The sequence below is a fragment of the Haliotis rubra genome, unplaced genomic scaffold (genome assembly GCF_003918875.1).
Source record: "Haliotis rubra isolate DU_JTF1 unplaced genomic scaffold, ASM391887v1 Scf963, whole genome shotgun sequence".
Classification (NCBI taxonomy): Eukaryota; Metazoa; Mollusca; class Gastropoda; order Lepetellida; family Haliotidae; genus Haliotis; species Haliotis rubra.
The window spans coordinates 40,570-53,508 of NW_025767705.1; the positions used below are offsets into that span (position 1 = coordinate 40,570).

Genomic DNA, 12,939 nt, shown 5'->3' on the forward strand with positions numbered 1-12,939 from the left:
TTGACCAATTACAAGGGTCAGAGTGGTGTGAATAGGCATCTCGATGCTATGCATGTTTTCCTCGGGATAAATGTTGTGTGCAGTTGTTATACTGGAATCTACCCTGTGCCATTCAACAATCTTGCTTAATGTGATCATGCGCAACTCACAGTAATAAATATGTTTACATCTACACAGTTGTTTGTTTTTATCATGTTTATGCTCCTGTGGGAGTAACTTTTGTAATTATTGAACATCAAGTCAGGTGAAGTGAAATGTTTGTTGCTAAATGCCACTCTCAGCAATTTCCAGCTAAATAGCAGAGGTCTGTAAATAATCAAGTCTGGACCAGACAATCCAGTGATTGACATCATTAGCAACGATCTACACAATTTGGATACGATGACATGTGTCAACCACGTCAGCAAGCCTGACCAACGGGTTCTGTTAGTTGTGCTGAAGACCAATTCTAACCCAGATCTTTACGGGTAGGAAGTGAAATGAGTCATGTTCAAGATTATTTCGCTCATTTAGTAACATGCATGCCTCTGTGTGTGTCTCTCTCTGCTGCTTGTACTAATCCAACATATGCATGCTATGTAGTGCTATAGCCCACTATGCCACAGTTAACATTTATACCCCCAGAGACACTGTATACTGACTGAGCCAACCAGTCTATCATCCCTCCATTCCAAGTCCAAGGCAGAGTAAAAACATTTTCATGAACAAATAATTTGTAATATAAAAATTTATTGTACAGTTATTTTACAATTGTAAAATTCTATAGAACATAGAATTATGTAAATAAATAGAAATAACATCACAGAAATACATGATCTGTTCAACATGTAACATGGCAACGGTTATGGATGGAATGCACTGATATGTACACACAACTTGTCATCATATACTGAGACATCATTCAACACTAGATGTCCTTAGAGATCAACCCTTTTATATTCAGGAGGTGACACATATTTTTTTAGACTGCGACGACTTGAAGACACAGGAGTTTTACACAAGTCTTCAGACATTCAGCATGTCTAGCAAACAGTCATAACCTTTAGTAAAACTAGGAGTCAATATTGCAAGTGACCTTGAATAAGTGACCATTGTCCAGCTTCTTGACCAGTTTATATTTAAAAGACCCCCCCTACTAAGAGCAAACATTTACATGACAGCCCATATTTTCACAGCAAAATGCTGAAAAGAATGGATACACAAAAGCCTTGTATCTATTATTGAAAATGTTTTAGTTTCTCAGCATTTGAACAATCGACTGTTCACTACCTGATCTTGGAAAAAACAAATTAACTTGATAATGCTTTGGATATGCACTTTTAGATTTCATAATACTTTAATCACAGGTATACAGTATTTTCTTGGACAAATTATTTTTGTAACAGATACACAGTCCCCTTCCCAAAATATCAAACAGTTGCTCCCTACCTCCTAGTCACAGAATGACCAGTAACAGAAACAAGTCAATCCTTGACTGACACAGACAGATGGAGATTCATTAAACAAATCAATTACACAGCATCAAGGACTGCCTGCATCTTAGAGGCTGGACCACTGTAAGCCATTCAGGAATAGACATGACAATAGTCTCAGGGTGAAGGTCATTTTGAACAAGTCGGTCGGAAAGGTCAGAAGGCACACCTTGATTCTGATTTCTCATGGATGGACTAACTGCTTTTTTATTGCATCATGCATGGGTTGTCATTAGTTTACTAGACATCTCACTGCCTGCTACAATTGTGAAATTACATTTCCTGACAAACAAAATATTGCTAGGTATAGATTCATTATTTAGGCTGAGATTCCCAGGTCTCCAGCATTAGACAGCCTCTGGGTTCAAGTGACATTGACCAAAGTACTAGAAGCTGTACTTTACTTAGAAAGTGTAACCCAAATACAACACATGTTAAAGTATAGGTGTCTGAAAATGGCAGTACAAAGATTATTTTGTTGAATATGGTCCAGTATCAAATCTCAGATAACAATCCGATCCTTGTGACAGACAGAACTTCTGTAACAGATGAAACTGCTATGCCAGACCATAAGACACTGCATGGCACTAATATACAATAACTTGTAGTTTGAGGGTCAAGCGGATTGGTTTTGTTATACAAGAACTGATATGCGATCATACATTGCTGCAAGATTTCATTCAGAAACATTTCGTTCTCAATTGCAATCAGATCAAAGTTTTCACCAAAGATGAAAGATTGAATTTACATTCAGATCTCTCAGAGTGCATAGTGTGTTCACTCCGACATACAATGAAGCAATGTTGCAAATTCATCTTGGAATGCAGCAAGCTCCTGGACTGAACTATTTCAACTTGTCATCAGCAAAAGGTAACCATAAATAATATTTCAGTCACCCATCTTGATGAATAGTTCCCAGTTTTGGAGGCGAGAAATAATTCAGCCTAGTGTCTACACGGTACATTTCAACACAGATATGGACGGTGTTTTTGCTCTGTCGGTGGGTTTCTGTCAGTGTGGTAGTCTTCAGTCTTCCAGCTGGGTACGGCAGAAAGGACAGAAGCCCTTCTGTAGGTATTGCTGCTCAAAATCATCAGTGTGGAATAACTGGAGAGACAAACACAGGAAGTGAGCAGGGATTTATCTACAGCTGTGAACAAGAGTCAAATTGTGAACAATTTGTTACTTTGTTTACAATTGGAACATCTTAAGTTCATATATTTTTAACATTGTGGCATTTTGACTGTATTCAGAGCAGTCAAATGAAGCATCATACAAAGATTCTTCTTCATTGCTCCTGGGATTAGTGAGAAACAATTTACCTTGACCACTGGGCGGTGAGGTAACCATCTGGTTAAAGTGTTCGCTGGTCACACTCTCTCTATATAAATGCATATATTTGGACTTACTGTTTTTCATCTTTTAAATCAAAATTCCAGTGAACCCATGTGTGAAGTTTACGGCAATGCACTAACTCACCATTATTTACAACAACCATGGTCAGATTACTGATGCATTGAAACAGTCTTTGGTTGACAGAGAATGGATGCATTTAGTATAAATGCCATAGTTTGACTTGTTAAAAGTCATATTTGTTGTACACTTATATTAATATGTAAACATGAAGTATGTGACACGTATGGTATCTTCTAACCAAATCACTGATTGACTGGGGGGTGGGATAGCCTAGTGGTTAAAGCATTCACTCGTCACGCTGAAAACTCCGGTTCAATTTCCCACAAGGGTACAATGTGTGAAGCCCATTTCTGGTGTTCCCACCATGATATTACTGGAATATTGCTAAAAGCGGCATACAACCATACACACTCACTGATTGATTGGGAAAAAACACAGCTGATCGGTATTTCTGACTTCATTCACAAGACAATACACATAGCAATCATACTCTGTGCACATATAACATTCTATGTTTCACCCCCTTGTGTAGTGAGTGAGTGAGTTTAGGTTTACGCAGCACTCAGCAATATTCCAGCTGAACCAGACAATCCAGAGATCAACAGCATGAGCATCGATCTACGCAATTGGGATACGATGACATGTGTCCACCCAGTCAGCGAGCCTGACCACTCAATCCCATTAGTCGCCTTTTACGACAAGCATGGGTTGCTGAAGATCAATTCTAACCCGGTCCCCCTTGTGTAATAGTTGCACTTACCCTGTTACAGGACGGACATAGTGTAATGGTGACGTCTGGCAGTAGAGACCTGAAGAACTGGTAACGCAGCGGTTTGGGCCACTTCAACACGTACACCTCGGACCGTGTCATGGACTGCAGGATAGATTTGTTCACCACCACTGGGCGGAACTCATTCGTACCATCCTGAAATATTACCAGAGCAAATCCTTCCACTCAGATCTGTTTCCATAATAGGGTATCTACAGGTCAGAGGGCATTCAGTTAATATACTCATGGAAACGAGTAAGGGAACACATGAGTATATTAACAGGTCCAAAGCAGGGGTTAAAAAATCTCATCGCCCAACGCCCGGGACAAGTCGGTTTTCATTTCGGGGCAATCAAATAATGGTATCTTACTTGTCCGTGGGCTAATAAATAATTTCCACTTATGGTTTCAAACTGCAAATATACATGGATTTAATTTCATATCTGCTCAAAATGTAGCTATTAAATTTCGCAATGATGATAAAGTAGAGTTATCTTTCTTTGTTATTTATCACTTTTCAAAAATAGTCCAGTAAACATTAACATCAAATACCATGTTGATTTATTCTTTTATAATTACATCATCATGATTATGTCATAAAATCAGGGCAAGTGGAAAATTGGTAAGGACAAGTTACTTTCTTAAAGTCACTTGCCCTGTGGCAAGTGGCTTTTTAAAATAATTTTGAACCCCTGCCAAAGGCCCTGGCATATTATCATTTTTAACAATTATTTCTCTTCTTTAATTGTGTTTGTGTCTGTATTAGGGGAGGGTCAATATTTTCACCTGGATACCCTGCCGGGACATATCAGCTAGGTAGTCCTAGTTTCATCTCCCTAAAGTCAAGCACCAAGCTAGGTAACAAGCACCATGTTTTAAAGTCTTTTGGTATGGCAATCACATCATTGACAAAGGTTGTGGCATGGAAACTAAACTGTTGTTTCATGAATGAGATGAAACTGTACGTACATCATATGTTTTGAGTCTGGCTGTGAATGGGTCCTCATCCTCTTCAGCCTCGTCACCAAGTCTCAGCGACTGCACATCTGGGTAGCGTCAAGGAACTCATTACTGACACCACACTCTGATAGAGCTAGATTAAGTGAGGTGAGGTGAAATTGGGTTTTACGTCGTGCTTGAGAATATTTTGCTCATATGACGACGTGCATGCGTGTGTATGTGTATGTGCGGCTGCTTGTACTAGCCCAGACTTATGCTGGTTTTATAGTGCTAGCCCACCGAGATACCATGCCGCAGTGAAGCATGAATACCCCACTCAGACACAGTATACTGACTCCGAGCCGACCAGTCCTTGTTGTACCCATTAATGCCGAGCGCCAGGCAGGGACCAACAAGTACCAATTTTTCCTTATCCTGACTCATGCTCTTTTTGCTTGTCTTCTTCTTCTTGCGAACATAGTGGAACACTTGTATCTCCCTAATTGAAGCTCCCTTCAATTTAAAATCACTAATTAGTATTCACCACGAGTTACCTCCTTTCCACAAGCGCGGGAACGAGGGCACCACCTCTACCCATGTGCCTCACTCTCTCCTTCTTCGCCCAGTGAGCTGGACGTGAGAGCGCCTGTGTCTCCCGACACACTATATCCTTTGAATTATATTTAGTTAGTTACCCTCATTATAGACATCTATAGAGGTTTAGCTGAAGTATCCTTCAAACGATTATATATTGTTATTTAGTCGCTTTTCTACAGTTTTTCACGGGGACGCGTGTTTGTTTCAGTGGATTACGTTGATGAAAATTCTGTACTATTGCAGATTCACGCTTTTTATGCTGCTGCTGATCCGCCTTTAATATGATGCGAGAACGCCATGTTTATTATATTCACATTGCAGTTGCGTACTAATTTATCCAATTCTACCTTTTATTAATATTTACTTTGCGTTTGGCACGCACAGCAGATAGGTCGCGTGATGCAGAGTCTAGTATGACTGATACACGGAACCCTCGCCAGTCTACTGCTGTTGGCCGACTCCTCCCTCCGTGTGGTGTTCCGCTAGAGTGGTGGAGAGGTGTGGGACGAGTCCGCCATCTCCAAGAAGCATCCTGCTTCCCCAGACATCCCATCGCCGCAGCAGAAGACTAGAGGGTTTTTTTCTACTACATCTCAACAACCGACCGTTCCCATCAAGTTTTGGGCCTGTATGATGATCAGCCGGTCATCATACCGATGTACATCAAAGATTGACCGATGTCGGCACAGATCAGCATGCAGCCTGATGTACCAACGCAGATATGCGATGATCGCCCTGAGGGTCCCATCATTACCAACACTCAACGCAGACGCCGCGACACCCAGGGCAGCGCCGACCTCTGAGGAAAAATCAACGAAGTCTACTAGGACTTTCTCAACCGAGATTGTTCCAGCCGATGACCTGGACCTCTACGATGATCAGCTGATCATCATCCCCGACGACGCCACAAGAAACGACCGGATTAGCTACAAGCGACATCAGCAGAGATCACCATGCAGCCTGATGCCTTCTACACTGATGTCGGACGATTTTCCGGTGGACCCTCCATTAACACCGCAGATAAAGCATCGATTTACCTCGTCGCGAGACCATCCCAGAAGACATGATGCGACAAATTATGAACATCATGGAGGACCAATATCTCGCGTAGCAGGGTCCGAAGCCAGCGAAGGCTCCAACGTGGACAGCACCCCAGAGGCACCCCCGTCCAACGTAGCAGCCAGATCGATGTCACCTTCGCTGAAGGAAGTCACGGACCACCTTGGACGAAGGACCTAGATGTACAGCCTTCAAGGCCTTCGCGAAGGCGAAAAGACCTAGATGTACAGCCTCGGCGGCGGAAAGAACCTAGATGTACAGCCTTCGCTGGGCGACTTCGCGAAGGCAGGATAGATCATCACCTTATGCGGTTTCATCCCTAGATGTGGACTCGGACCATCAGACATCACGGAAGCCTTCAGCGAAGGTCATATCGTCGTTCCCCGGACCGACGCAGGAGGCCAGCTTCGCCAAGGCATCTTGAAAGGACACCTGAATCCAGATCATCATCATCTAGAAGGACATCGAGGGACTATACAAGAGCTTTAAACTATCAACGTTCCTCACAAGTCTCCGAGAAGATCAACCCATAGACAAGTTGATCATCGATATCAAGTATAAGAACTACAATCGTATATTGGTTCTGTTGAATCCATGACGAGACGATATGTTCGCTGGCCTAAATAGATCTAGAACGATCAATTAGACACTTATCACCAGACTTCGTGAATACGACTTCTGAATATGATAAGATGATCCATGCGTCCCGACTTAGGCAAGCCGCCCGATCCCACATCCTGTTAAACACAGAGGCTGTTCACGGCTAAGCGGCTCATATATATATTTATATATATATATATATACTAATCGGCTTTGACTTCGACACCTTCGGGCGATGGTCGCGAAGGCTAAGTGGCTCCAAGTCTACTTCACCCAGAAGATCTAGAAGGATACTCGAGAACTTCTGCGAAGTCTCCGGGCGCTCACCGAGGAAGTCTCCTCCAAGGTTTCCATATACTAGCCACTCGTCATATATAGCTACTCGTCCAGTCCGTTTCAAGACGTCGCGATAAGTTGATTATCAACTGTATGCCAGATGCCGCCTATAAGCCTATCGCGTAAGATAATTGCTCAGGCTATTTACAACACAGAACGCCGCTGTCTTATTAGTCAACGACATTTCATAGATCTTCACAGAAATCAACTATTCGTTATAAATTGTTAATATACAATCCCGGACGACGATCACGATTATCTACATGCGCGACCATTACGCGCATATCTGCAGACAATTCAATATCAAAATTGAACAGCAGTCTTGTTACAGCGAGTATAACTCTTAATCGCCAAAGTTTCTGAGAAGAAATATGTACAAGTTCAACGTTAATTCTACAATTATGACGATACATTCATGTATACAGTCTACAAGCTCACAACTTGCAAGTTGTTTATACCCTTATATATAAGGAAGTCGGAATTATATTCAAAACTGAAATTACTTTCACGACAACCAGGAAAATAACCTACCCAGCATAAAATTACAGAGCGAGATATTTCGCTACCGGAGGTTTCAGCATGGGGTTACCTTTAACCCTCGAAACACGTGGTCACTTCGGATAACCCGGGAAGCTACGGTGAAGACCGACGTTTATGCTAATATCAACGACGACAAGAATTTATTCAAGGTGGGTTTTTCCGCTACACCGATGACATCACAGCGGGTATTATACAGAATCAAAATGCCTTGTTCTGATTGGACCGCGAGGGACAACGACCTGCCACAGAGGTCGATCTCTATTCACAGTTCAAGACTTACGTCACAAGTGACAACTATATATTAGTGAACGAGCAAGCCTCATTACAGTCCAGTTAACCTGAACATTCATGATTAGACTGCCTTTCTTCAAGTTAGAGACCTCCCCTGTCAAGTTAAGACGAGGGATCGGCAGTCAGGCGATTTTACATAAAGTTCAAGCGAGGACAGACACACCTGGTTGTGCACCTACATCGTTAAGGACTTCGCGGCGAATTACCTAGACGAAGATACAAGTGGATCTAAATCCACAGCGCTTCAGACTACAGCTGAATTTCATCAAGCGACTAACACAACTAGATGGTTAGTAAACCTACTAAACTTCTGTTTGGAGAATAAAACGGAAATTTCACGCCCAACCTGGGGATATGAATATAGTGCTCCAACACCTCACAAGTGAGGTTTATGAACACGCCTGGATGACATACTTGGACCCCATGATACGATGATTCTATCAAGATGGCCAGCAAGAGCACTGTAAATTTATCTCCACCAAACCAAACAGGAGGAAAAAATGCAACAGATTATTTCCTCTATCATCAACTTACGCAGAGTGAAGTCTCATGTACTATATCTCCATTTGGATCAGAACTGTCATACTACGTGCATATGCGGATGGACCTATTCCGACCCTCCATGAGCTTAATACTCATGATATTATAGCGCTAACTTCTATACAAATGTGATTGAAATAATGGAGGGTTTATTTCTGGAAATCCGATATGGTGGTTGCAAACCATTATCTGAGAGATATCACCACCGAGGACGTCTCAGGTATACACCAATTCGATCCCATGGTCCTCGCACAACAGCTGACAGTTCCTCGGAGAAGATAAGTCAATCTAACAGATTTTTACTTATCTTATAACAATACTAAATAGCTTCATGCTATATATAATTTACTTAAGTTCCTTTTATCATCACAGTACTATGATTATTACATCATACAATATATAAGTTAACAACTCTACAGAGTTTGTTATTATATATATTTACCTTAAGTTATTCATATCTTAAGAGTAATACTATGGTTACATGATAAATGCATTAGCTAACAAACTCTACAGAGTTTTTGGCTATTTTATACATAGCTTAAGTTAATTAAGCTAACAAACTCTCTGAGGAGTTTTACTATTATATAGGTAACTTAAGCTAATTATACCTTAAGCATAGTACTATACTCATATTATTAAAATATATTGGCTAACAAACTCTAAGGAGTTTTGCTATTATATAGGTAGCTTAAGCTTATTCATATCTTAAGCTTAGTACTATGTTTATATCATATAAGTAGATTAGCTAACAAACTCTAAAGAGTTTTTGCTATTTGGCTTAAGTATCATCATATTTCTAAGCAATATGGTTATATTATAACATGTATTAGCTAACAAACTCTACAGAGTTTTAGCTATTATATATGTAACTTAAGCTTATTCATATCTTAAGCTTAGTACTATGTTTATATCATATAGGTATATTAGCTATCAAAACTCTAAAAGAGGGTTTTGCTATTATATATTTCGCTTAAGTTTCATCATATTTTAAGCTTTATGGTTACATTATAACATGTATTAGCTAACAAACTCTTCGGAGTTCTTGCTATTATATATGTAGCTTAAGTTTTCCTTCATAAGCTCAATACTAGGTTTATATCATAGCTAACAAACTCTAAAGGGTTGTTTTCGCTATTATACAATTAGCTTAAGTTTTCATCATATCTTAAGCAGTATGTTTACATTATAAAGCAGATAGCTAACAAAACCTAACGACGGAGTTTTGTTATATATATATATAGCTTAAGTTTCATCATAACTTAAGCTCAGTACTATGTTTTTAACATAAAAGTATATTAGTTAATAAACTCTAAGGAGTTTATTTTGCTATATACATTTAGCTTAAGTCTAATCTTATCTTAAGCTTAGTACTATGGTTACACTATAAACATATTAGCTAATAAACTCTACAGAGTTTTTGGCTATTATATATGTAGCTTAAGTTAATAATATCTTAAGCACAATACTATACTCATATTGTAAAATATATTAGCTAACAAACTCTACGGAGTTCTGCTATTATATATGTAGCTTAAGTTCATTATATCTTAAGCACACTACTATACTCATATTGTAAAATATATTAGCTAACAAACTCTCACGGAGTTTTGCTATTATATATGTAGTTTAAGTTAATTATATCTTAAGCACACTACTATACTCATATTGTAAAAATATATTAGCTAACAAAACCCTACAGAGTTTTGCTATATATATGTAGCTTAAGTTAATTATATCTTAAGCTCAGTACTATACTAATATTATAAATATATATTAGCTAACAAACTCTACAGAGTTTGGCTATTATATATGTAGCTTAAGTTAATTATAGCTTAAGCACAGTACTATACTCATATTATAAAAATATATTAGCTAACAAACTCTACAGAGTTTGGCTATTATATATGTAGCTTAAGTTAATTATAGCTTAAGCACAGTACTATACTCATATTATAAAATATATTAGCTAACAAACTCTACAGAGTTTTGCTATTATATATGTAGCTAAAGCTTATTCATATCTTAAGCTCAGCATTATATCTATATCATATAAGTATATTAACTAACAAACTCTAAAGAGTTTGCTATTATATAATTAGCTTAAGTTTAATCATATCTTAAGCTTAGTACTATGTTATATCTTAAAGTATTTTAGCTAACAAACTCTAAGGAGTTTATACTAGATATTAACAAGCTTAAGTCTATTAGTCTTAAGCATTGTATTAATGTTATATATACTTTATCATAATAAGTACATGGTAATAACCTTTATATGGCAGCTGATAAGTTAGCAGCAGGAATTCATCAGTTCAGTGCCTTTATGAAGTTCCCATAGGGTTATTACAATCATCACAGTTCAAATCACTAATTATTAAAAAATCCAAAGTATTAGATATTCCCACCTCCTCGTCCAGTAGGATGCTACAAGCAAAAGAGCATGAGTCAGGATAAAGAAAAATATGTAATTTTTGGAGTAAAATTGATATTTTATACTTATCCTGACTCATGAGGTCAGCCCTCCCATCCTCCCCAAATAACACTTTGGATTTCCCTGTAAATTCAAATGTTGGGCTCAGTATATGAGGAGAGAGTGAGGCACATGGGTAGAGGTGGCGCCCTCGTTCCCGCGCTTGTGGAAAGGAGGTAACTCGTGGTGAATACTAATTAGTGATTTTAAATTGAAGGGAGCTTCAATTAGGGAGATACAAGTGTTCCACTATGTTCGCAAGAAGAAGAAGACAAGCAAAAAGAGCATGAGTCAGGATAAGTATAAAATATCAATTTTACTCCAAAAATTACATTATTTTAACGTCTTTTGGTATGACGTGGCCGGGGATCAAACCTGCGACCTTCCGCTCTCCGGGCGGACGCTCTAACCACTACACCACGGAGGCGGTCAGCTAGATTAAGTGCAGCAGGTACCCACCCCTTCTCGTTCAGACACAGTATATGTCAACCAAACTGGTTCTGTTTACTTCCTGATTTTGGTAAAGTATGTAACCCCCATTTTTCAAAATCCTGGATTCAAATGTGCTACTCTTAATGACTTTTCATAATCTGCTGAAAGGACGGCAATACTCTTGTATACTGAAGTAGATTGTTGTGTTGGTAGTGGTGAGGGTGAGGATGATGAACGGATTGTACACTTTGAACACTGGGTAATTCCTTAGCAACACAGACAAACCTTACAAACCATCCAAACTAAACCCAAGAAATGGCTACACATACAGAGTCATTTAAAAGCAATCCAGTTTGTGAAAATCTATATCATCAATGCATTATGACTGAGAGAAACCAGGGAAAACTACAGCCCCAGCTAGGAAGGATACTGCCCATTCGAGACTCGTTCCAGTTTCCTTGGCTGTCTTTCTTCTGTTTGGGTATGGACATGTCCAGGATGTGGACTGCTTCCTCGTCTGTCATTCCATCCTCGATAACAAACTCAACCAGCGGCAACACCTCTGCACAAATCAAACAACATTGAAAAATGAGACACAGGGAAATTTGATCAAACCTGTAGAGGTTGATGATTTTTTAAAGAGAGTCTTCCTCGGGGTACTTATCAGGCCTACCATACAAACGGTGAACAAGTCATCAAAACTGAACTCATATACACCAAAACAGAACAGAAATCACCAGAACTGCAACAATATCCTCTAAAACCGAAACAATACATCTGTAATGGAAGACTAATCATTTGAAATGGAAACAAAACTCTCGTATCAGCTACAAGAGCGCGCGAGAATGGTCGCCGAGCATACATAATGGCATTCATAGCATCCCAACACGGCAGTCATAGCATCAGCATACAAATCGTCAAAGATGGCGGCGGGGGGAGACGAATAGGCTTTGGTACATAATGTTTTTGTCACTATGAGTCTAATCTTGAAAATTTGATATCGAGACGTAGTGCATAAACCCCCTATTGTAGTAAACTTTAAACCTATGTCCATACTTCTCAGTGTCAGGCTTGCAATTCTGCACAATGTTGTCCCTCGTTCGACAGAATAGGATTTCTTGTCAACATGCTGTGCTACAGTTTCTCTTCAGTTTTGTAAATAAAGTATTCATAGCATCACATGTAACATTACTATATTTTAGTGATTTAAAAAGTTTACAAAAATTTTGTTCATTCTCCGTGAATTGCATATCTAAGTGATCTAGACAGAAAAAAACTGTCTAGTCCGGCAAACAGAATCATGGATGTATGGTCATGATATCAATCACTGGTTTGTCATGAGCAGATTTGATCTAATACAGGATATAGTGACAAATTTCCAAATGGAAACAGAATTGTTGATATTCACTCCAGCATTCTCTGTGACCATGCTAAAGCCTGAGGCCTCACTCAGCGAATGATGCATGAATCAGCTACCACCA

The 12,939-nt window shown here is 39.2% G+C and overlaps 1 protein-coding gene across 1 annotated transcript in view; it reads right to left on the bottom strand.

Moving 5' to 3' along the window:
- Positions 1-1,261: 1,261 nt before the first annotated feature.
- LOC124265149 (intraflagellar transport protein 122 homolog) overlaps positions 1,262-12,939 on the bottom strand; it is a 41,291-nt gene continuing 29,613 nt past the window's right edge. The window contains exons 25-28 of the mRNA XM_046699937.1: positions 11,889-12,020; positions 4,627-4,703; positions 3,649-3,813; positions 1,262-2,579 (exon numbers count right to left, since the gene is read on the bottom strand). Of these exons, the coding sequence (XP_046555893.1) occupies positions 2,499-2,579; positions 3,649-3,813; positions 4,627-4,703; positions 11,889-12,020 (455 nt within the window). The 3' untranslated portion in view covers positions 1,262-2,498. The remainder of the gene's footprint in view (positions 2,580-3,648; positions 3,814-4,626; positions 4,704-11,888; positions 12,021-12,939) is intronic.